At 41.0% G+C, this 26683-nt stretch overlaps 1 protein-coding gene across 5 annotated transcripts in view; it reads right to left on the minus strand.

Annotated features, from left to right (window-relative positions):
- The window catches only part of AFF1 (ALF transcription elongation factor 1), a 182380-nt gene that overhangs the window by 5987 nt on the left and 149710 nt on the right, over positions 1-26683 (minus strand). For all 5 annotated transcript variants that reach the window (XM_079153194.1, XM_079153192.1, XM_079153193.1 and 2 more), the window contains 11 exons: positions 26606-26643; positions 24511-24667; positions 18446-19381; positions 9913-10019; positions 8694-8958; positions 7952-8043; positions 7671-7731; positions 4334-4470; positions 3628-3699; positions 3077-3214; positions 463-686 (listed from right to left, as the gene is read on the minus strand). In XM_079153194.1, the coding sequence (XP_079009320.1) occupies positions 463-686; positions 3077-3214; positions 3628-3699; positions 4334-4470; positions 7671-7731; positions 7952-8043; positions 8694-8958; positions 9913-10019; positions 18446-19381; positions 24511-24667; positions 26606-26643 (2227 nt within the window). The remainder of the gene's footprint in view (positions 1-462; positions 687-3076; positions 3215-3627; positions 3700-4333; positions 4471-7670; positions 7732-7951; positions 8044-8693; positions 8959-9912; positions 10020-18445; positions 19382-24510; positions 24668-26605; positions 26644-26683) is intronic.

The raw sequence follows: 26683 nt of genomic DNA on the forward strand, positions 1-26683 counted from the left end.
CCTTCTTCCCCAAACAAGTCTCAAGGCCATTTACTGTGCTGTATTTCTCATGGTGTAGCTAACCATTTTTCTTAACATATACTGAAAACAAACAGCATTGGGATTGTGCTGCTTCCCATCTCAAATGATCTGGGCCTAGGAGCAGCCAGTGACTTTCCTTCTTTATTTGCTTTGCCCTTTTGCTAGCATTTTGGTTCAGACTGAAATGACACCAGAGCTTGTGCAGGGGCAAGGTGCTAAAGCCACTGCTAATTTGGTTTTCCTAACAACTAGCTCCAGAAATCCAGCTCTAAGCCACTGACTTCCGGGGAGAATGCAAGTAGGTAACGAGGAGGAATGGAGAAAATGAGAAGAGAAGCAGCTGCCCGTGTCCTTTCCTTTAAAAAACTGAACATAAAATACAAACCAGCAACATGCTCTCCCGACCTCTGTGCCCCACTAATCACTACCAGAGACGTTTACCTTTATTCTTCCTTGTAAGGATTTCAGCCTGTTCCCAAAGATCAAAGGCGGTAAGGACGTGGGACGTGATGGTGACATAGGAAGAGGTCATGTTCTGGATGGTGACTGGGGTGCTGATGGTGGCAGTCATTCCACTGCTCCCCATACTGCCAGCACTTGACTGGGACCCTGCAGAGCTGGCAGGAGAAGGCATTGGGGACAGAGGGGATGGTGTGCCTGTGCTTCTGCAAGGTTAGAGAAAGACATGGTTAAAGCCTCCCAGATTGCAGATTTCCTATCTCTAGGACAGCAATCAATGTCACAAAGTTTCAGCATGTATCCACCCAAAAAATCATCATGGCTAAAGTGACTCCTGTGCAGTTGAAGAGGAGAAAGCTGGCTGCACCAATCTGTATTCCCAATACGTGCTCCCGTGCCCTGCAGAGTCTACTTCCTCTTCCATGGAGGAGTTCCTTCCTCTCCCCATGCCCAGTTCCAACTTATGCTAGTAAGACCCCACGTATATACATACACACACACATATAATTCTTTCATCCACTCAGTGAAACTGAGCACCTACTCTGCATCTGACAACTCTTCTAGTCACTGGGGATATAACATGGCTTCCTTCCTGCCACCACTTGAACTTATCTCGTCTTACATTTATCTGCCTTTTCCCAGGTCACAGCACCATGAAAGTAGAAATCATGTGTTATTAATCTTTCCATTATTAGCACCTAACATGGTAAATGGCTTTTAATTTGGGGTTGGTACCAGAGATTGAACCCAAGGGCACTTAACCACTGAGCCACATCCCCAGCCCTTTTTATTTTGAGACAGGGTCTAGTTAGGGACTTGCTAAGTTGCCGAGGCTAGCTTTGAACCCACAATCCTCCTGCCTCAGCCTCCTGAATTGCTGGGATTACAGGTGTGCACCACAGCACCTGACAAGTGCATGCTACAAATAGAATCCCACAGAATCAATGAATGAGTGGGTAGACTGCAAAAAGACCAGGCAGGGAAATGTCACACACTGGGAAACTCAATCTTATCTGTATTCTGCCCTTGGTTAAATATCTGGCCATGCAAGTTAACATGTGCCTCAATGTGGAGCAAATGAGAAAAGACCAGGGAGGTCACTAAGACATAAAAAGAAAATGGACATAAAATGGAAAGTTGAGTCAGCAGCAGCAGTTTCACACTGTGACATTTGCCCTGTGGGCTGTATAAGCCTAAGCATGCCCGGCAGAACACACATTTCCAAGGACTAGAGATAGGGCTTCCCAAGGCAGCAACTCTTGTCTGCTTTGTTTACTGCTGTTTCCACAGTGGCTACAAGGGTTAGGATGAAGGAGGTGCTCTGGCTGGGAGTTACCTAAAATAATGTGACTAACAACCTATTAGAAAATATCTCAGAGTGGGAGCCATGAAATTTTCATAAATAAGAAGCTGCTTCTCAACCAGGGTTTTCTTTTTTTAAGAGAGGCCATATGGGAGTCTCTTTTGAATTTCTGGAAATCGGGCAGTCTTGTAAGTGATACTCTTAAAATAGCAAAACCTATCAGAACTGGGAACTTCCCAAGGAATCTGACCAAATTAAAATAAAAAAAAAAAAAAAAAAAAAAAAAAAAAAAACTAGACATGGGCTACAGGGCAGACTAGCCCATCTTCATCTTACAAACAAGTGAACACGGATTCTATTTTTCCAATGTTTTACAGCGGGTAAACAACTGCCGGTTCACAAAGTGGGGGAACCAATTTTGCTAGCTATAATTGTTTCATTAGTATCACTGGTGTGGGTCCTAAAGATGGTAGAAGGTAGATGGTTCTGGAAAGTTCTTGTTCATTGATATGCCAAGAAGATACATCACAGAGGAAGAGAAAGGACGCTGGCTCTGGTTCTGCCCCTGGTGGTTTTGTGTTCTTGGCATATCCAAGATTCTCAAAGCTCTCAAATTTAGACTCTATGTTCTTTGCAATTATTCTAACCCCCTCCTATCCACTGTTTTGTTTTCCACAAAAGTTAACTCCAGTCAACCATGGTCTTGCCTCGATTCCAAAGAGAGATCACATTCACACAGCTTCCATTTACAGTGTATTATTATAATTGTTCTATTATAAGTTAATACTGTTAATCTCACCCAGGACCCAGCACACACTAGGCAAGTGCTCTACCACTGAGCAACACCCCTAGACCTTACTGCTAATCTCTTACTTGTGCCTAATATACAAATATACAAATTAAACTTTTAAAGATATGTATAGGAAAAAGCATAGTATGTATAAATATATATATAGTACTACTGGCCATTTCAGGCATCCACTGGGGGTCTTGAAATGTATCAACCATGGATAAAAGGGGACTACTGTCCCTTTTCTGTTATCCAATCTGCCTCAACCTTGGTTTATAAATAGTTCTCAAAAGAAGCAAATCAGCACATACATGAAGCATTCAATTTTGAAAAGCCAAAAGCCAAAGTGTGTGTGTGTGTGTGTGTGTGTGTATGTGTGTGTATATGTATGTGTGTGTGTGTGTGTGTGTGTGTGTGTGTGTGAGAGAGAGAGGTGTGCAAAAGTAAAAGGTAAATAAAGAATGACTTGATTTTGTTATTATTGAAGTTAGACTTATAATTACCTTGCAATGCACGGAGAAGGGGCCTGGGCCACTTTGGAAGAACTCTTGAAGTGTTCGTTAAGAGTACGAGAATACTTTATTGCTACGTCTTTTTTACAGCGAAACATTGCCATGTTCAAAAGGGACTGGCAACGCATGCTGTGAACAAGAACAGAAGAACAGAAGTTAAAGTGACATATGTATCACCTTGTGGACAGGACTAGCTCTACCACAGGAAAATAGCCAATTAACCTAAAGTCTCATGAGCACGCTGGGTGTGCTCCCTTCTGTATGCCTCAAGAATCTGTACCTTCAGACTAATGCCCAAAGTCAATATTGGCAGAAAGGCACAGATGTGCAAGGATACAGTTTAAACCATAAGACCAAAGAATTCACCAAAACCTCAGTAAAACAGCATTAGGAGCCATTTCCCAGAAATCATCAGTGGAATTAACCTCAACCAAGTATTCACTAGCCTTTCACTATTAGGTTGAGGAATCCCATTTCAAAATGTTTTAACATCAAAAGAAACAAAAACACATTTAGTGCTAGTAAAGAAAAAAATTACACACCATAAAACAGCAAATATTTTTTCTTGTATTGGTGCTGTGGCATCTGAGAAGGATTTTAATGACATCGTGGATCTAGAGAGAGACATAAAAATATGCCAGGTTAAACAAAGACAATATGAAAATCCCAGGCACAAATTCATCTTGGTATTGTATTGTACTGTTCTTTGAATTGATTTTTCCTGAAGATGTGAAATCATAAGTGCTACACAGAAAAAGTGAGCAACAATGCCGGCCATTCAGCAAACCAGGACCTATGGTTTGTCTGCCTCTTGAAACCAAGTGCAGTTGTGCCCTCACTGAGCCCCCTGTTGAATGCAGGCAAATACACACCTGAGCCCAGAGGGCATCTGATAAGAAAGCTAAACTGGAAAAACTACCCTGTCCCAAAAAGGTGTAGCATTTCTCAGTACTTGGCAAAATGATATGGCTGACTCAGTTATTCTGTGCTAGCACTTCAGTCAGAACACAATTTTAATTTAGTTCTTGGACCAACGCCTTCTTATTGTTTTATCTTTCTGCAGTGCTGAATGGAGCCCAGGGCCTTTCACACCAGACAAGTGCCCTAACACTGAGCTGAGCCCCAGCTCCCATGACCTGAAGGCTCCCCTTTTACTGCAGCAGTCTTCACACTAAGGTTCAAAGATTAAAGCAATAAAGTGAGGAAAGAGAAGTACTTGAGCGAACAGCAAAGTGACTTGGCACTTACTTAATGAGATCTACAGTTTCTGAGTACACTGAATAAGCAGACTTTGAGGCCGGACTCTCAGACTCCATGGCAATCCCACACTCGATAAAGGACAGGATGGCTTCCAAGTACTTGAAGGCCTTTCCAACCTTGTCCGTCTGTAGGAGAACACAGCCATTGTTAGGCCTAAGGCAGGCTTTATTTAGTTCCTTCCCTGCATTTTTAAACTTTCCTCCACTGTCTTGGTTTAATTATTAGAGAAAAGTGGAAATAAACCAACTAAAAGTGAACCAAATCCTGTCAGCTCTTACCCACCAAAAAAAAATTTTTTGCAAAAATTCATTAGAAATAAGAAAACAAATCTGTATTAAGACAACTCTTTCACTACCTCTGGAAGCACACGAACCAAGATTCCTTGTTTTTAGCACAAAATTACTTATTACATAACTTTCTTGAGAAATAGGTTATTCTACACATCTACAGTAACGCAGACACAAGTTTCTTTGTAGGTGTTGAGGTTTATCTTAAGTAGAAAACTTTTATCATAGATTAGGAACATCTTAAATATAATCCCTAATAATCTTCATTCCTTTTCGAGCCCAACAGATTAATCTTCTTTGGCACCTAGATTCAGTACAAGGCATCAGGGACATTTAGTCCTGAGATACCACGGACAAAATTTCAAAGTTCCTTTAAGGGAATATAGAAATATAAATGAAATCAGAAACTTGGCCACCTTAAAAGTAAATACATATTTTGTCACTTAAGGCTCTTCTCCTTAAGTGGCACATAGCCAATTCAACCAATGACCCTCACTGTGATAAGCAGCTCACTTTTTCTCTACCTGTGGCATACACACCACACATTGAGAGGAGCTGATTAACAATTACAAGTCGGTAGTTTTTTCCCAATGCTCTCAATTTGATATGTTCAAAGACAATAAAAATAGCAACACAGGAGAGCAGTGACCTATCAGCAAGGAGGTAGCTTAGAACTGCTACTTAACTTACTGCTGCTACACACCACAGGCAGGAGCAGAAACAGCTCTTCCCCTCAGTGAGTGCACAAACTGTTCTGTGTCTAACCAGCAATGGAACAAATGGAGTTGCTATATGCACATGCGTGTGAATCCTGACTTGGTGTGACAGATCCATAGATGTATGTGGGCATACATATACTTCAGAAGGCTCTTAGTCCCCTGAAATTTTTAATTTTTAACTTTTAAAAATAACTTACTTTCAAAATATTTTTCCTAGAGAGCCAAGGCTCAGAAGTGACAAAAAAGAACAGGAGTCAAATTAGTACGCCTCAATTAGCAGCAGAGGACACACAATTCATTTGCTTCACTGATGGGAATCTAATTCTCAAAATGATCTTATGTAAAACCATCTATGTCAGGGAATTTCCAAAATTAATATTGGCCGTAGGGCAGAAGCAACAGAAACTACCATCTAACAGGCGATTAGTGAATATCCACTTCCCTAAGTATTTTGCAAGGCTAATAAGCATGATCCCTGTGATCACCCTCCCAAAGCAGTGTTAGAGCAATGGAGTTCTGATTTCCCTACTCAGTAAGATGAGCAAACGTGAAGATGAAATGCACTCCCCTGCACTCAGCTGTGCACTTCTTAACTCTCTGGATGCCAAGTGCACATCTTTGAGATGGTATGCCATCAAGATAGAATATCATGAAAAGGGTGGCCAGACAGGTTACAGTCCAAACTGGCAGATTTTGAGAGCAAAATGGGGTATAATTACTACAATGGGATGCAGTGGACATAAACCAGGACTGTCCTGGCACTTGTGGCCAGCTGCCTTACGTAGAGAGAAGACATGCCTATGTATAGGTTAAAAACAAAGTTCCGGGGCTGGGGAGATAGCTCAGTCGGTAAAGTGCTTGCCTTGTAAGCACAAGGCCCTGGGTTCAATCTCCAGCACACATGCACACACACACAAAAACACAAAGTTCCCTGGAGCATTATTTGAATAATGAGGGAATCTAATGAGGAATATGTCCAAAGTCAAGATAAGTTTTAGATAATTGGATAATAGTGCTAAATATTTACTCTTTTACAAAACTCACAAGAGTCATACAGTTCCAGTAAGGAAGCAGCTGAAAGAACACCATTGTGTATGTGCAGCCATGATCTGACTCAGGTCATCCTGGCACAGGATGTCTGTAGGATAGGGCCAGAGCATCTTGTTCAGAGCTCCCTCAAGGCACCCAGCATGGGAAGGAATCAAAGGATGCTTTCCCTGCTACACAGGGACCTGCTAAAGAGTCTCAGTGTGTCCCTCCCTAGAGAGTAGGAGAACAGATGTACATCTGCAGGCTGGGGTGAAAGCACCAGGCCAAGGTTGGAATGGCTCCTGCAGAGTGGCCAGATTCAGGTCCCTGTGGACCCTGCCACATGCAGTTTTGGGTTTAGCTTTCGGGGACACACTCAATAAAAGCCATAGGGTCTTAGAAGTTTAAATGTGACAAAGGGCAAACATGATCTCATTATATTGCAGTAAAGATGAGAAAGCGTATTTTTAGTTATGTATATCATTAACAACAAAGCACCATCTTCAGAAAATCCACAGGTCAATTAGTAAAGAGAGTTCATATCTTCAAGCATGTTTACCAATAGTGCAATCATCACCTTCATCTTAAATTTTACTGGCCTTGGTCAACTATTCCTTCAGGTCAGTCTTGCGGGGCTTTTAGGTAATTGTGTAATGCAAACAGGCTTCCTCACCTTGTAAACTGTCTCAGAGTGAGCATAAAATAACTGACTTTCAAAGCAGGACTCATTTTTCACATCCAAAGAATTGAAACAGTGGGACAAAAATAAGCACTCATATTTGATCACTGCCCAGTAGATCAACTTTCACTCATTTAGATAGAATACTTATGACTAGAACTATGTAAATTTGCCCATAATCAGACTGAATCAACAGAGCCAAAGAAGAAAATAAGTCCACTGAAACTCCCTATCCTTTGTTCATTAAAATCCTGCTTATTCTAAATATATTACGGCCAATAGTAGGCCAACAGATTTCTCCCTCTTCATGACCCCCCATGCACATATTTAATGATGTGGAATATGGTAGAAGAGAGACTATGAAAACGACAGTATCCCCCTCATCCCCAGCCCTGGTTCTGAGGACTGAACTCGGGAGCTCTACCACTGAACACACATGCCCAGCTCCTGACATTTTTCGAGACAAGCTGGCCTAGATCTTGCAACCCTCTTGCCTTAGCCTCCTAAATAACCAGGATTAAAGGAATGGGCCCACCATGCCTGGCTTCATTTTTTTTTTTTTTTTTTAAATCACAAAACATTCAACCAAGGGAATAAAAGCCAAGACTGACCATTGACTCTGCTTTGCACTTCAACTTTTTGGCCTCCTTCATGTGAAAATCAGCTTGCTGTCTGAAAAAGAAGAAGAAAAGGCAGAGATGGATCTTAGGAACCTAAAATTACTAGATGAGGTTAAGGTAATGTAAGAAGACCGAGAAGATGACAGAGAAGAGGAGGGGAAAGGTAGGAGAGGATGGGGCAAATAATGAAGGAGAAGAGGTAAAGAGAAGGGGAAGATGCAGAGGAGAGGGAAACCAGGAAAGGAAAAATAAGAAAGCATCCAAATTCTTACTTGTCAAGCTTCACTTGAGGCTTCCCTGGTTTAGAGTTACCATTTGGCAAAGAAGGCACTGGAAAAGGATTTGCAGTATCTCCAGAAGTTCCCTTAAAAAAAAAAAAAAAAATCACACATGAATTATACTATGACCCTAAGATCAATGTCCTAAAGTGACATCTCTCTTAAGTAGCCCAAAATAGTAGTTTGAAAAAGAAATTTTAAATCAATCACTGCACAAGTTAGCTGGGTCATGTACTTTCCCAGCTGCTGATGCAACTAAAGTTTTTAGGTCTGGTTGTAAACTCAAAAAGATGTTAAGAAAATCCCAGAGAACAGGCAATTCATAGAACCAAAGAGAACATCTCTTAGTTAATACAAACACAGAGAGACCAGATTATAGGAAGAAATAATGTCTGAGAAAGTGGTTAATTTTTTTCCCATTATAAACAATAATTGAAATATTTGTGATCAAATATTCAAAGAAAGAACTAGGGTAACCTTTTCTTAATGAAAAATATCTGACAGAGAATTAGTACAAAAACCTATTGATTTTTCTACCTTTGGATTACTAAGAACAAACTGACCCTAACATTTGTGTGATATTCACTACCTTTTATCCCCCTCCCCAGAGTTCAACTTTAAAGCGAACCACCACTGACATATTAAAACAGAGGCACAGCGTTGAGGTGCCATCGTTAGAAACTTACAGGCACACCGACACATCCCATTTTGTGTAATCACTGCCTTCCCTACTTACTCTGTGTTCAGTGGAGCTTCCAGAGCCTTTCCCCTGTACTTTTCTGTGCTTTGAAACGGAAGGATCTTTATGGTTGCTCTTGGTACTACTGGCACTTTTGGGAGGGTCCTGGCCACACATGTCTGCTTCCCGCCTCGGCCTCTTGTGTGCAGGCTTGGCTGGCTTCTGGGAGGATGAGGATGAGGATGAGGATGAGGATGAGGACGACACAGGTGGAGGGGGAAGCATTTCTCTTTTTGCAGGCTCTGAGGAGGGCCTGGATGTCCTGGAGTGAAATCACACAAAATTCAACTGAGGCAGAACACAAACCACACAGCTTAGTTTCATTTTAAAAAAAAGATAAAATGTCTGCTGGCATGAAAAACTGCAGTGTTCCAGAGTATGAAATCATGCTGTAGAAGAGCCAAATTTTAGGGACTTTTGATGCCTTGAGAAATCTATCCTCATTCATTAGTAACAGATGAAGCTGTATAGCTTTTCATTCAGCTTGCAGAGTGTGACAATGGTCCTAACTCACCCCCAAATGTTGCTACCTTTCAGTGGCTCCCCAGCCTGTGCCCTGCCCTCGTGAACAGGCAAGCCCAGCAGCTGCCTCCACACTTAACGCCTTCCTCTCCCACCTCCCTGTGGGCTCCCAATCATGACACTTTATACTGTTTTTGCCAAGTCACTTTGTGAGGCAATTTCTTGAATAAATCAGTAAATAACAATTACTTTTTATTCTCCTTCTTGGCACGACCATTCTCATCTGTTATCTCTCTCCCCAGTGAGAGGCTGGTCAGCCTTCAGATCCTTACTCATCTCTAAACGAAAGCACACTGAACCCAGCCTCCCCATGGTGTCTGAACCCGGCTACAGCACCTGGCAGGACTTTTGTGACTCTGAGCAAATTGTTCTCTCTCTCTCTGCCTCCACTGCCCATTCTGCAAAGTAGGGGAAGTAATAATACCTTTCTTACTTCTCGTTAGAAAAAACAATTCCATATATTTAGGAAACTTTCCTTACTGAAAATGCTCCTGCTAAATATAAATTTGTGTGTGCCAAATTGTCAATTCCCGAAAGTCTTTCTGGACGAGAACACAAAACGACAACCTCAAAATAGCCAGAACAAGTTCATTAATCTACTGGTTCTACTGCAGAAAACTCTCTTTGCCTTTCGAAGACTCAAGAAGAGTTGGTCACCTTTCGAGGTTGTTCCCAATCCGATTTCCATACTCACTTTGTTTTAGAAGATTCTTTGTGGGAGGATGAGGTTGAAGAGGACTGTGATTTGACTTCTTTCTCCAGTCTGATTTTCTTGTTATCATAGTCTCTTTCTGTTTCACCCTATTAATTGAAATATAACAAGCAAGGCAAAACGTCACAAACGATAAATGTACAGACAAAATAGAAAAGAAAATACAGAAGAGACAAAGAGAATAATTCAACTTTTGGAGACATCTATGTGCTCAAAGTGATCTCATCAGTACTTAAAATGTCATGTGTGATGGGTGGGGGCACGGGGAGGTGCTATCTAAATTTGATGAGGTTTATATTGAGAAAGACTTTGCACAAAAGAGACTATTCTCAATACCAGGGAAAAGGGTAATGTCTGCTGGGCACAGTAGCACACATCTCCTATAACCCAGTGGCTTGGGAGGCTGAGGCAGGAGGATTGTGAGCTCAAAGTCAGCCTCAGCAACTTAGTAAGGACTAAACAACTCAGCAAGACCCTGTCTCTAACTAAAATATTAAAAAAGGGCTAGGGATGTGGCTCACTGGTTAAATACCCCTGATTTCAAGCCCTGGTACCAAAAAGAAAGGGGCGGGGGTGATGTCTAAACTAATAGTTGACAAGAACACACTTCAACACATCACTGATGATTTTCTAAATATTAAAAGCTTAATAATTAGTATGGTATGCACAAGGCCACAGCACCAAAAAAAAAAAAAAATCAATAAAACATGCCATTTTCACATCAAGTAACACAGGGATGATTTTATGAAGTTTCCCTCACTTCTTTCAAAACAATTATCTACTTACATCTACCAACTAATTGTATTTGTATAAAATTCAGAGTGGAATACTTAAAATCTACCTCTAATGAAAAATAGGGTACTGCTGAAGGAAAAAAAAAAAAAAAAAAAAAAACTGGCTACAAAATCCTCTACAAGTATCACAGAAAGAATTACAAAGATATGCCACAAAATAAAAATAGTTACTGGGGGATTCTGTCTTTTCTCTCTCTATCTCACTACCCCCAATATTGTCTTTTTCTCTCTCTCTCTCCCATCTGACATATGTAGATGCATTTGTATTTTTCCAAACATTATGATAAAAAATAAAGGACTACAAATATGATTTTAGTGGGACTATGGAAGGGAAAGGAAACTAACTACAGGATTTAAGTAATTCAAAAGCACCCATTTATACAACTAAAGTGCTAAATATATTTAATCATTAGAAGAACAAACAGCTGAGCCTTTTCCATGTTCTCCTGTGCTACTTGTAACCACGAACACCTGCCATACAAGAAGTCTAATATAAGGATTTCACGGTGGCCTCCTTGCCACTGGACTGGCTCAGGAAGGAGCACATGCTCTCTCCAGCAAGTGGCAGCGACGTGATGAGTAGGAGTCCTTCAATCAACTCTGCTGCACAGTGAGAACAAGACTTCCCGACTGTGAGTTCACAGAGTTAGAAATCTGGGACACCAGTCAATCTAGGACAATCCCCAACCAATCCCAAATCCTCTTAAGCCATAAAGGATAACAACAAATTAACTGACTATGGAAGGTACTGATTTTTCACCACTGTGTCTTCCTCCTTCCCTGAACTTCTCCAAGAAAAACTAATAAATTTAGATGTTTAGGCTCAAGGTCTACCCAGACATTAACAAACAGCCTGGAACTACTCAAAAGAACAAGAAATAGGGGGGAAAAAAAAAAAATCAAAATCCCTCCCTTCTGCAAATGCATGTGCCTGAGGTGTGTACTTTGAACCAGCCCTGCATAGAGTCCTTTGGAAAAACCCTTTTATTCACTTATGTACCATCTTGTTTCAAAATAGATTCATTCATGCCTCACCAAGATACTTGTTTTTAGTCTTGTGTGCAGAACTTAGAACATTAAAAGGAAAAACATGGGAAGGTGTGTACCCTCTGAAGGCCATCAGCTCTCACTGCCCTGCCGGCTCCCGCCAGCAGCCTAGGCAGCAAGCCCATACAGAGCACCTGTACTTGAACATGGCTGTTGTGAAATGAGAAATGACCCGGAAGAAGTAGTGCCAAGAGGGAACGTAATGATTTTCAGGTAGATAGAATGTTGTATTAATATCTTGTATTAAGTAAAATTATCACCATTAGCTTTCTTTTCCCTTTTTTTATTAAAAAAAAATTTTAATATTAATATGTGGCTCACATTATATTTCTATTGGGCAGTGTTGTTCTATACAGTTTGCTACAGTTTGCCACATATTGGCTCTGAATTTCTAATTAGCCAACACAAGGAATTATAGACACATGGCAGGGAGGTGGGGAGGGGGTGCATAATGTACAAATAAATCAGCAGAAATGTAACCATTCATTATGGGAAAATGGGGGAACTGTATCTTGAAGGACCTAATAAGGAGACAGATAATATATGAGGTACATAATCAAGGCCTAAACCCATGACTGAAATGCCACAGGACATTGTACATGGGGGCTTGTTCTGTGAGCACCAGCCGGTAGCAAAGTTCAGAAGTGAAAGGTGCTGGCAGAGGCCAGGAGAAGCCTGCAGGGAAACTGTGACAAACTCTGTTCAACAATTCACAGTGGTAGCACTTCAGAGAGTACATCATAGTAGAGAGAAAATGAACCATTAATAGGGTTAAACCAGAACACTGCCATAGGTTGTGGAAATCCCCCTGTCAATTAGGTACCTAATTGTGCCCAGGGAGCCTGTCACCAAAGAGGTCAGGGAATTATCTTGAGTTTTAGCTTAGATGTGGCACACCAGGCGTAGCAAGCACTACAATAAAATGGGAAATTTATCACTGGGGAAAGTCAGAATTTGCAAAAATATCTAGGTGAATATTAACTTGCACATGATGAGCTAGTGAAACACACACATACACACAAGAAACTCATTTCCAGGTAGTTAATGACATAACAAGTCTCCAAGACAAAACTAACACAAACCATCCATAAAGCTTTCTCTTTAAGAAAACACTAGTCCAGAGGTGAAACAGAGTTCATTTTTGTTTGTATATTTTTCTGTTGCTTAGAATGTGTTAATTATTATCATAAATAAAAGTGGCAGACCTTATAAACCACACATGAAAATAAGACTCACAATGAGTTAATTCCCACAAACTCTGCTTATGCCAATCATAGACTCAAAAGAAGAGCCAACAAACAAGAAATCACCAGACACTAACTCCAATACTAGCACTTAACAATGCTAGCATTTAGCAACTTATGGAAATAATATGCTTTAAATTGATATTTAACAACTCAGATGTAGATAATACTCCAGAAGCTTGCAGAAGCAGCCATTAAACTAAATAAAGTAAATCTGTTGATTTTGCCTAACTCTTGAGCTGGTGTCGCACCTGTGGTTTGAGGTTAGTGTTTCCTTGTACACTATGCACTTGGAACTTTGTCCTCTGTCTGGAACAGTCAGAGGCTTCCCCAGAGCAGGCACTCAGCATTCTCAACTGGCAGGGAAAATAAGCCTAGCAGCTCAAGGACATGGCTGAGGTTCCTGGAAACAGGGCTACACAGCAACTTCAAGTGAATAGACCGGGGGAAGGATCATTAAAGTCGGGGCCAGGCAATACTGAGTATCAGGAAACTGAGACTTGAATTTCAAAGTTCCAAGTACCGCTGAAAAATAGGAGGCATGTTGTTCTTTAGGTTCTTCTGGGTCAAGCAGCCTCATGAAAAATCAGATGAGAGTAACATATTCTCTTTAGGAAGAAAAATGAAGTGCCTTTGCCCTGTGATTTATCCCCAGATTGCCTCCATTTCAGGGAATCTAATGGTCTGGGATTCAGAATTTCTTGTTCCATAAGCGTAAGTATCTCAAGGGTACCAGCACCTACCACAGAGGAGACTGTTGGCTGCCAATCTGGTCCTAACTCACTTGTTTGCTTTTCCTAACCTGTTAGGTCAGGCAGTCTTGGGTGATCTGCCAAGTGCTGCTCCACCTACAGAGCAGAGCTAAAGGGCAAGAACTAAGACCATAAAAGGAAGAGATGGGGCTGTGCTTGGCCAAGTTGGTTTCTGGAGGAGAATGCCTCCAGGGCACCGGGGTGCCTGCCCCAGCACCTGGCTTGTCGTGTAGGCACTTGCAGGTAGCAGGGGTAAATGAAGGTGGATTTTTCCAGGACAAGCACTTATTTTGGGCCTCAGAGTTTCTGGTTGGAAAGATACAGCCTGCCTGTGAAGAGGGAAGATGGGAGAGTCTGAAAGGGAAGCTGAAATGATGGCAGATGTGGGTGGGCCTCAAGGTGGCAGTGGTGGGAGCAATGGACTAGACTGAGCCAGGGATGATAGTGAAACTGTCCTATTCATCCTAAGGGCTGGAGTCAAGATACTGATCTCGCACCTCTCAAGAAGCTCCCCAGCGACGTGTGTATATAGAAATTTGTGTGAGAAACAGGAAAACTCACTGGATTGGGAGGTGGCACCAAACTGCCATAGGTTGTGGAAACCCCCCTGTCAATTAGGTACCTAATTGTGCCCAGGGAGCCTGTCACCAAAGAGGTCAGGGAATTATCTGAACTCCAGAACTACTTTTACTGAGCAGTCAAGTGAAGTTAGCACCTTTCTAGATCTCATCTATGAAAGGTGACAGCTGACAGAGCACAGTGGCACACACCTGTCACCTACTGACTTGGGAGGCTGAGACAAGAGGATTGCAAGTCAGATGCCTGCCCCAACAATCTAGCAAGACCCAGTCTCAAAATAAAAACTAAAAAGGGCTGGGGATATAGCTTAGTGGTAGAGCACCCCTGGGTTAAATCCCAGTATCACACACACACACACACAAGTGGGCAGTCTGAACAAGATTGCTAAGGTTCTTTCACCAAGCCGAAGGCTCTACTATAATCTCCCAAAGAAAAGCAAATGAGCTTGGTAGTACATGAAGCATGCAAAAAGAGGAGAAGCAGACAATACTTTGGAAAGTCCATCAAAAAGACACAGGGCCACCTAATCCAAGCTCACACCAAGGGACTTAATGAGAGGACAGGTTGTGTTCACTGGGGCAAATTAATCACTCTTCGTCCTTGGTGAGGACACACACAAAGGCACCGGAATGTCTAGAAACAGCCTTGGTTTGCGGGTATGATGCTCTTAGAACAACTGACAGGCATGAAAAGATGGATCTAAGTCACTTCAGTACATTGTAAGGAATGGGCTTTTAAACCCCTTGATTTTAAGAATAAAGTCAGAGGATGTTGATCTGCAGAGACAAGCCAAGAAAAGACAGATTTTGGATGGAAGGGAAGTAAAAAACCAAAAGCATCCCAAGCAACAAAAATCCACTTTTGCCTACCACATACAACTTACTTTTGCCACTGTGTAAAACACACATAAATACTACTGAAATTCTGCACTCCCCACCAAATGTCAAAGTTTCTTGGTTAGTAAAGCAGTTATTTAGAAATGTGCCCCCTTGTTCAATTACTGGTCTAAATGACCATGAAGACATGCCATCCATCTATAAGATGATTTGGGTGAAAAGAGGTATTAGCTACACACGTGCCTAGCGCATGGCAGGGCTCACACCCCAGTGCCTGTTGGTACATTTTCAGAATGCTTCCAATGGCACTGGCCTGATTGTGTATTATACCGTGACTCTCAACTCTAGTTTTTCTTCCAAATCTGGAAAACATAAACTTGGCTTAAGAATTAAATAAAAGAAAACCTAAGGTGATATTTTAAATTCTAAAGTGCAATCAGATTGGTAAAATTCAGTAATTTATGCAAGGAACACTGTATGAGTTCATGCCTATTCTCCCTCAGAATTTCTTCACAGTTCCTCCAGAATGATTCCTTACCCTCTCCTTTACAGCAGTGAGAAAAGTAGGTATCTTTCCACAGGTGCCATATTTGATGGCTTCACCACAGCTGTTCACTATCATTAATTTTTTTGGGGGGGTGGCATTTTTGCAGTACTGGGGGTCAAACTCGGGGCCTTACAAATGCAAGGCAAGTGCTCTGCCACAGAAGTACCCCTAGCCCCTACCATCAACTCTTTATGGCCTTCTTCACATGTGCTTAAGTCTAAAATAGTTGTTAAGAACCTGGGAACCCTCAGAAGATATTTGCTAAATTTTGCTCAGGAGAGAAACAGGCTCTAATGGGCCTTCAAATAAAAAGCACTAAATTCTACTTATGTGAAGAATCAGGCATATTCTTCAGTGGCTCTCACTACATCTTCAGAGAGCTTTTTCTAGTGTTCGCACTTAAAATGGGGAAAAAAAAAAAAAAGTCTCCACAATCCAAATTTAGGGAGAAGTACCCAAGCTTTAAAAAAGTAAACAGCCTTTCCTCTGCCACAGGATCCTGGCTGTACTACATGCCAGGCTGCCTCCTGGAACCACCGTGCTCGTCAGGGCTAGAGTCAGGAAGCACTAACAACCAGGGTAGGAGAGAAGGGGACAGCCTGTCCCACACAAGGAAGGATGGGATATGAATATAATATGCCCAATACCTCCCACCTGTAACCCAAACCAGCAGGAAGTAAAACAAAACAACAAAGGACACACACTTAGGAAATGCTTAGGAACTAAGTATGCAGTGGACTATACTCATTCATCTGAGAACGTCTAAGTAAGTTGCTAACTAAGACATACCTCAGGCAAGTTCCTGGCTGCCCAGATCTGAGCTGTCTGAATGTAGCACACCTGGTGGATTTCTCAGCCCACAGAGGTAGTTTTGCATGATCCGGGGCCCTGGAGTCAAGCACTGCTCCAGTGGTTCCCAGCCCTGCTAGGCGTTAGGATTACTTAAGGAATTTCAAAAATATCAATGGGGATGAGCACCCTGCCATCACTGCCAAGGTCTTCTCAGGTGACTGTAATATAGCCAGGGTTGGGAACCAGTGGGTCAGACCTCCACCCTGTCAATAACTAAGACAGATGGACTGTTCTAGGCCAGATCTCTCAGCTGCTTGCCAGAGCTTTAAAGAAATCATGCACTCGATTAAAATGAGGGATCATTATTTCTCCATGCTCTAAATAGAAAGATAAATGAGCTGCCCTGGAGGAGCTCAGCCAAAACCTGAGGGCACAGTTCTGACAGCCAACAGGGAAAGCTTGAGGTTTCTCTTTCTGGAGTCACAAGCAATGTTTCTAGATTTGCACTGGGGGATGGAGAAGGCTAAGAACTCTGAGGGAACCTCCAATGTCTAACATTTCCACCTGGTGAGGTGAATGCTTCTCCCCATTCCCCAAATGCAACTGGTTAGCACTGGAGACCATACAGAACCCTGGCAGCCAGGGGTAAGGGCAACAGAAGACTTCCCTGGAGGAGGAGGCCAATGAGTGCATGAGTCTTTCTCAAGGGCATTAGATGAAGACATCTTTCTCCTCAGCAGGTCCATGACAATTTCCTTTTGAAAGTTTTGTACTTTGCACATGTACACACATGCATGTACACTCCATTTTTGACATTTTAGAAGCTTTCTGGCATGAAAATATGCTCTTCTAAATGAAACAGCACCACCAGTGAGCACCTGATCCCAGCTCACTTGACCTGCCACTGATGTGGTGGCAGTGCACACTCTCACGTCCCATGCAAGAAGGTTCTGGAGATAACAGTTGCCCTTTACTGTTTGTTAAAGTTGTGTTTTATTTTTAGCTAGTGGATTAATCAGTCGGATCTCAGACATGACAGCAGGCTTCATGATTTTTTTCCCCTCTGTTATTCTTAGCTCAAGTTCCACAGCTGAGTAAGACATTTTTCATGTGCTTATAAGAGTGTTAAAAATGTTATTCCTTCTCAGCAAGAAAGAACTGGCCCTTCTTGTGCCTTTTGTCTTGGGATCCTGAGCAGGCTAGCTTGGGGAACACCACTGGGGAAGTGCTCATCTTTCATCACCTTGAAGAAGCAAATAATAGGCCCAGAGCTCAGTGATTCAAAAGAAAAGTAGACTGCCCAAACAGTGGTGTGTCCAAGTAAGAGGGTCTTAAATAATGCAGAGATTGTCCCCCTTTGTTTACTATGTCCATTCCTTACATGAAACTTCCAAAAATCATCATGAAAGATGTTCAGTACTTTGCAATGTACCCAGCAGCATATGTTACTCAGTAAGCTCTCCTTATCATATATATGTTTAACAGCTCTAGTGAGGTGTCAGGAGATAAACTATGGATGTAATGTTGGTAATAAAAAGTTCATACTATAAGAATAAAACTTATATAGAGCAGTTACTTCAGTAATTCAGAATCTAATGGGCTAAGGGGTAAACCCCAGTGTTATCTGAATGCATACAAATGTATCCTTAATTCTACATTATGCTAAAAGAATCCATTCTCTTCAATGAGTGAAGATGAAACCTGACAGCTGTGACTATTTGTGGACCCAGAAGCATCAAAGTGCAGGCAAAGAGGAACTCAGAAGGAGCAAAGTGCCCCTCATCAGAGTAAAGATTTCCAGCCTCTTCTCAGAAAACTCAGAGCTGGGTAAAAACTGAGAGCCAATCAAAGATTCCCCAGCAGCCCCCAACCCCGCACCAGGGCCATCCCAGAGAGTCACAGGAGGCCTGTCTCCAGTACTCACCTTTCTCTTTTTGGCCAACTTGCTGGAGTTGTCTGAGTTTCTCTTCTCAGAGTCCTGCTTCTTCCCTGTAGGCAGCTGTTTATCTTCTGGTTTCTTTGGACGGCTCCCCCTCCCTGGTGGCTGGGGAATCCGAGTGAGAAGGTCTAGGGTTATCTTCACCACCAAGCTCTGTGGGGTGGGAGTGTCCCTGAGCGGTGAGAGCAACTTGGTGTCTCTCAAAGGCAACGGGAGTCTGTCTTTGCGGCTGTCCTCCTGGACCACCACTGCTTGCCGGCAGCCACTAGTCCTGCCACCGCCACCGCCACTATGGGGCGGGCCCTGGCTCTGAGTCAGGGGGACAAGAGCAAAGTGCTCAGGGCTCCTGTCTCCCACACTGTCCTTTGTGGGTTCTGGGCCTGAGGGTGCCTTGGAGGGGGCTGCGGGGGAGCTCTTGTGCTTCTTCTTCTCACTGGGGACGGGCGCTGTGGGCTTGGGCTCTCTGCTGCCTCCAATACGTGGCCTGCCTTTCGTCTTCACCTTGGGCTTATCTTTGGAGGTCGGGTCTTTTGAGCCATAGGGAAGAAGTCCTGGTTCACTTTCCACCTGCAAGCTGGCCCGAGAATCCGCCTGGGCAGAGGACTTGACAGGCTTTTTGGGTTGTTTGGTTCCAATAGTTTGCCTAGGTGGGGGTTCCTGTTGTGCAGGGGACTTCTGACAGCTTCTCTTTCCAGGGTGGGGGCCTTCAGAGGGGACCCGGGGAGCTTTGCTGGAGCTCTTGGGGGGAGGATCTTTGGACTCAGAATGTTCCTGACCCGTGGTGCTATCGCTGCCACCCTTACTTTCCTGGCGCCGGCGAGGGGGCTCTGTGCTCCCTGGGCCCTCAGCGGGCACCACAGGCTGGCTGACTTTGGTCAGCCAGTTGTCCAACTGCCATTTGTTTGTTGTTGGAGGTTCAGGCTGAAAATAAGGAAACAAAGAAAAGTGTTAACTGATCAACAATGACAAACTCTTCTTCTGTGTTTGTCATCTAATTAAACAGGACTGTCCCACAAGAAGCAATCATTCCAAGCCAAAGAATTTAGATTCTATTTATCTTCCTCAAACTTTAAGGTGGACTCTCTAACAAATCTTACAACAATCTTTAACATGTTTGTGATGTGGGGATTTTGTTACGGTAGATATTGACTAACAGGTTATTGACAACTGATGAGAAATCTTTGTAACATCAATCTTTTGTCCCAACGGGAATTATGGTATAATTTGAAGAGCACTGACATGTCTTGACTTGGAGGTTACTCTATGAGAGAATAATAAAGAGAATGAGGAATAAAAAGACTCCTTTTATAAAGAATTTTCAGAAGGCAGCTAATGCATGAACTCAGTTTTAGTAAATACCCACAGGAGTAATGCTTTGTCCCGTCTTTGGCATACTTTCCGTTCTTTTTTCTTTTCTTTTTAATAAATAAATATTTTGTTTTGACATACTTTTCAACGAAAATGACTTTTCTTTACCATTTGATTTTTCTTATTTAAAAACATGTACATGTGAAAAAGCTATCAATGTATCACAGATACATACTGATTTTTAAATTTTATTCTTTAATAAAAATAATCCAGTGAAGTTACATTAGCCAAACCTCTGACTTAGCTTCCTTAAAAGTTAGACATTTAGTCTCTTGTTTGAAGCAACCTGGACTAAAACAGCACCAGTCTGAGACACAAAGGGAGGCTCTCGGAGCAATGATATTATACTGATTTCCTGTACAACTGATACGGCAAATCAGCAGAAGTTCCTAAGTGACTTTAACTATTAATTGAACCACTGTTGCTAAATTAACTATTGATGTTTACCACCATCTTTCTAACTAGGCTCTAAGAGCTTAACAGGACAAGAGACTCTTGCATTTCCACCTTCCAATTCTGTGTGCCTTAAATACAGGGATATACATGAAATATTTGATTATTCTTATGCATATGAATTTTATATCATATAGAAAAATATCACTGTTCAAGAGAGTGAGCAATGTTAAAGGGCCATATATCAAGGCTTGCTACATGTTTTTCTTAAGAAAAACATGGTTTGTATAAATGACTAAATCATGAATACAAAGCACCAGGAAGGGGAAAGACAGTCCACTTGGGATTTAACTTACTAGATTATGATAAGACCACCACTCCACTAGGTGGAGGAATTTGTTGGGGATCAAGCCCAGGGCCTCCTACATACTAGGCAAGTGCTCTACCTCTGAACTACACTCCTAGCCCCAATTCGGAGGATTTTGGATTTTTAAGGGAAAGACTATTGACAATTTTCCAAGTAAAATATACTAAATAATTCAACTCTGCAAAAACATGTAAACCTAACAATACAAAAATTATGAATATAAAGCAATGGCTTTTGGCCAGGGAAATGGTCATTAGTTTGGGTTTAGTGTGTTTGTAATATTTTGAATAGAACTAAAAGGAATTTTAAGAAACTAGTTAGGATCAAATTCCTCTCCGTCTGCTCCCCCCACACTGAGGCTTATGATCACATATCTCCTTGAGAGTTTGCTACACTTCCAGCAACTCTATATCCATCCTCTCCTTTGAATTTCAGGGCAGGGAGAAAGGGAAGAAAACCACTGCAACATGCACAGCATTTTGCCACATGTAAATCTAAATTTGTATCCAATATTATAACAGGGCAAGATGATTTTTAAGGGTAGAGAAAAGATCAGCACAATACCAACTTGTCAATATGATTTCCTGCAAAGATCTGAGGGTATAATACACCTAGTGGTTAACTGACCAGAAAAGGCAATAAGATATAGCACTTGCCAATAGCATCAGGTACTGAAGCCTTCCCATCATTCCTCAGGAGAGGTATGGGTGCATCTCACCACCAGCTATACTGACAACTGCAGCCAATCACTGACATGCTCCTTAGAAGGGTATTTATGTTTGAACCCAAAGGGAAAGTCATTCCTGATGTAAGGCACATCTGCTCCCTCCACCCCCAAATAGGGCGGTATTTAGATACAGTTGGTAGTCCCTAAAGGAATGTCCTGGTTACAGAAATAACACATTTACTTCCACTGCAGTCTGAATGTCCAGAAGGGAGGCCGACGGCCCATTTTCAGGGCAAAACTGAGTATGCCCAGAAAGGGGAAAAGAATGGGGCAATCTGTTCCACGTATACCCAATATAAAGTTGTGAAATGGACATAAGATCCCTTTAAGGATAGATATTATTTGGTTATTGACATGGGGGAAAGTTTATGTAAGGGATTGATTAACAAATAGGTTGTAAAATAATTTTTAAGTAGATAAGTACCAAGTAGGGGCAAGACTGGCTTTTATTTCTCGGTCTGCCCTTCCTTATCTCCCCTCTGTACCCTCAGTGCTGGTACTACACAAATACTGTCAATTGGGAGTAGAAAAAAAGTATATGACTAAACTTTAGGTATTTTAATAAATGTTTGGCTATGTGTCGTTTTACTTCTCCTAAGCACTTACATTGGCAATTAATTGGTTTCAGAATGAATTACAGTTCTGAGTAAGAAGTTCTGAGTTATGTACAATATGTACTTACCTTTTAAATAATAAGGTCATAGGTGTGGAAAATATAAGCACAACATTTAAAAGGGAAAATAACATTAAAATAAAATAAATTTTAAAAGGAAGAGAAAGTTAAAACTATGGATGACATGTAATTCATGTTACTCTCAAATGACACAGGAGAGTTAAGATAAATGCGTGTATAGCAAAGAAGAAAGAAAAATAGGTACACTAAGGGGGAAAAAAAATCACAGTTTAGAGTTAAGTGATCAAAGGTCTGAATTTCAGTGCCACTACATCTTTGCAGGCAAAACAAAAGCTGCTAACCCTGTAGGGCTGATGGAGGTGGGGAGAGTTAAATCAATTCATGACAAAGCAGTGCAGGAGGCAATCAACACAAAGTGCTTTACTATCAAGACACTGGACCATGAACAGAGGAAGAAATGAAGTAGATTCCTAAATAACCCAGATGGAATCACATTTTCTGAACTTTTCTTCAGTAGCAGAAAGGTAATGTGTCCCACATATTTTGAAAAGTTGAGATTTGCATTTGGATTCCCATATAAAGCAGATACTGAAATGGAATCCACAGTGGCTGGTTCCCAAGTTCAGCAGTGTCCCAGTGGCATGCATATAATGCTCCAGATCTCCTAAATCACTGGGACTATTTCATCATACGAAATGAATGAAAACAGAGCCATAAATACCAAGTTTCTTAGCATTAAAAATAGAAGTGGGTGAGAAAATAAAACTAGTATCTATTGCTGATTATGGAATTCCTGTTATCCTCAACAAAACAGGAGATTTATAATACTGCAGGAATTTGTTTACCAAAGGGAAGAAAAGCATTAAGTACCTTAGTGAAAATTAAAGGTAAACCTAGAAAATGTTCCTGGGAAGATGGGCCTTAGCGAATAACACAAAAACACTCCACAAGCTGAGATCTACACATCAAAACGTATGTACAAAGGAGTCTTTAGCAAAGTGAGTCTAAAAAATGAAGCAGGATATAACACTTAAGAAATGGAGCACTAAGAAATTTCAATCTATTTCTATAACTTCTTGAGCACTGAGACAGACATCTCATTACTACAAACACCAGATTAAATCTTTTAAGTTTAAATTATTCAACCAAAGCTGTACCATTTTGATTTTATTTAATCAAATTATCTTCTTTCTATCAATAATCTAACAAGCATGTAGTTTTCTTACAGAAAAAGGTAAAACATACAGCGAAGATCTTATAAACATTAACAATGAACATCACACAACCTGTCTGCATAGCATATTCGGCATCCTTTTCTCTGAGGCATAGAAAGTTATTTCAATAGTAATTAATATCACACAAGAAAAACAAAGAGCCCTAGAAACACACACAGTAGTTTCTGAAACCTGAAAGGTATTTCAAGTGCAATTAATGCTGATCCACTGTCATGCACTCAAAAAATAAAAAAAAAAAAAGGGCAAAACAAAACACTGAGCATTTATTCTGTGCCACAGATACGCATCTAACAAAAAATGACATGTTGTTATTTTCTCAGCCTCCCTTAACCTCAGACAAACCCCTTATGTCTCACTATATGATCTCCAGTTGTATTTGGTTAATGCTGATGGCACTGCCTCCCATCTAAATAGTAGAGATGAATATAAAAAATTTTAATACTTTCCTAATCAGAAAGTCTCATTTCCTGGTCTCATTTCATCTTAAATATGCAGACCATTTTCTTTTATGTGGGCTGGTCTTATTCACCAAAAGTAAGTATGTTTTTCCCTTTTCATTACTACCTTTCTTCAGCATAATTTTTAAACTCCTACCCAAGTTTTGAGCGTTTTTGGCAACCTTGTTAGCTGCTACTAACAATTTCTTATACTCAGCCATCCAGTGCATAGCATAAATACTCTAGATAAATTTAGTGCTTGAGATTTTCAGTCTCATCAGTTTGTTCATCTTTACAGTATTTCCTGAGAGTAGGTGGCAATTACATACAGTTATCTGTTTTATATGGAGCGGAAGGGAAACAAGAATCAGAGCCCTGGAAAAAATCACTGTGCCATCAATTTAATGCTCGGCTTTAAGTGATTCAAAAATAGAACTGATGACTTATTTCTAGTTCACGTTCCTGCCCTTTGCTAAATCAGGCAGTCTCCTTTGCTTTCCTTAATTCATACATTCCTGAAATTTCAAAAAGAATTCTCATTAATATTAAAACAGCAACCTACTGAAAACAAGTTTCTTTATCAAAAGGAGGGAAAAGAAAATGGTGTGCAAACATTCTTAATGAGGTGCTCTTCAAAACAACGCTAGCAATGACAGAGGAGAACCTATCATTTTAACCAGGCAAGAGAAAACATCTCTCCCAAATCTCCATTGCCAAGTATTTGGTAAGAAGTACATAAACAGAAACAGATGGTTCTACATGGCAGAGGAGCAGGAGAGCAATGCCCCTGGGGCAGAACTGTTCCGTCCTGGGTCAGTGTGGCACTGACTCCAGCTATAAAAGACAGAATGCTGCCATCTTGGATGGCCTTCTCGAGGGGGCACAGTACCTCTGGAGCCGGGGTTTCTAGGGGCTCATTCTCCTCGCTGTCACTTGAACTGCTCTCACTCTCCGAGTCTGAGGAGCTGTCTGAGTCACTGGTGCTCTCGGACTCTGCACTACTGGAATGTGCTGATGCCACTGGTTCTGGAAGCGACTGTGGAGCACTGCAAAGCAACCAAAGGATAAAATTAGAAGGCACCATGCAAGTCAGATCTCTCCCCTCTTTACCCACTGCCCATTTTTCTGCTATTGGAAAGGGCCTCAGTATTATCTAATCACTCAGTAGAGAGAGGGGTCCATGGTGGCTTGAAAAGCCCTTAAATCAGTTCACCAGATAACTGCATAAAAGAGAAGCCTGTGAAGTTTTGCTTCTTAAGAACATGTCAAGCTGTATAAAATCTAAGATACTGGGCGTTTGATATCAGGACTTGGTAAACCATGGCCTCGGCTGGCTGCCTGTTTTCTAAGTTTTACTAGAACACACCCACATCCATTCTCTTAAGGACTGTGACTGCTTTCAGGCCATAAAAGCGTAGTTCAGAGTAGTTACAACAGAGACTTACAGGGTCCACAAAGGCTAAACTATTTACTAACTGGCTTTGAGTTTGCTGGCCCTTGATGTAGAAAACCAAAAGAAATTAGTTTATAAAATAAAAACTAGTAAGTTAAAGTCTCCCTGTATCCTCTGTATGAGCACTACCTATATGGTAACCCAAGACCACTGAATAAAAACAGTGTTCCTTTGGAGGGTGAGTTTGAAAATGACCAACTCATGCTTCTTGGATAGAATTATAAAATGAGCCATTTTTTATAAGTGGCTTGAGAGAAATACTCCAAGTTTGACAACAGAGCAGTAACTGAAGTCAATGAGAAAGCACTGGGCACACTGCTAGATTCAGGTAGAATTTCTAAGCAGACATAATATGTTATTCCTTAATTATAATTCTGAAAGTTTCCAAATCTATCTAAAAATTTGAAAATAAATTTTTAAATAACATATAGTATAAAGTGAAAATTATTAAATAATAGGTAAAATCATTAGTGCAGATAATTTTAAAATACACACAGTCACTCCACCTAATCTCATATAAAAAGCTGTGTTAACTTTATGGCCTTTTCCATAGTAGTGGCTGCTCAGCTCAAGCCAGTGGCATCAGAGGAGGACACACCTTTAAACAGTGTGCTCCTGCCTCTAACTTATTCCCACCCAGGTTTTTTCTTTCTCCTTTTTCTCCACTTTTAGGTTAGGTTACTTTTTCATGTTTTATGAGTCAACATGACCCACTAGAAATTCCCACAAAATTGGATACAAACAAGCAAACCTTTCGAATCTATAAAACTATATAATTACACAGGCTTCCTCCATACTAACTACACATCACCTCTGTGATAGCTAAGTTTTTTATTGCTAACCTTGTCTCAATGCATGTGCACATTTCCACAGAATAAAATAATTTAACTCTTTGTCCTTGAAAGACACATATATTTGTCATATTAAATCATGGAGGAAATATTATAAAGTAAGTTCAAATAGCTCTCATTTCCAAAAATTAATGCTAATGCATCACATTTTCTAAAATACAGGGCTGGCTTTTTTTACAAAGTGAAAACAGTGCCATTTTTCATCACATGAAACTGTACTGCAGGTCATTTTTATAAAGCAGCTGAAACAATTTCAGAATTTACAAAATTAAGAAAACAGAGTAGAAAACAAGTTCTAAAAAATAATTCAGCTTTACAAATTTTGAAAACAAAGTAAAGCTATCACCTTCATAAAAACCTTGGACTCTTCAGTCTAATTTTGCAAACAACAGTTATACAATACTGATGATAAACATTTTTAAATTTTTAAATTCCAAAAAAAAAAGTTTAATGTCCAAACTGATAATACAGGTGGTGTGCAGAAATCTTTCACTTATGTAGGTCTAATAACCTCCCTGTGGCAGGTTCAACCTTCCAAAATATTAAACTGGCACTTTCCTGTAACTGTGATCCTCCATCTCCTTCCCCTTGTATGAAAGTATTAAGGCAGAGCTTTATTTTTTCAACTTGGAAAAATACACAAACTTTCTGTCAGATGGGGAGAAACCCGCAGACGGTACCTTGGAGGTGCAGATGAGGAAGGAGGCTTCTCTGGGGTCTAGGCATTCACAATAAGGGGAAGAAGGACCAGGAAAGAA

This window comes from Sciurus vulgaris (genome assembly GCF_902686455.1).
Source record: "Sciurus vulgaris genome assembly, chromosome: 9".
In the NCBI taxonomy this organism is placed as follows: Eukaryota; Metazoa; Chordata; class Mammalia; order Rodentia; family Sciuridae; genus Sciurus; species Sciurus vulgaris.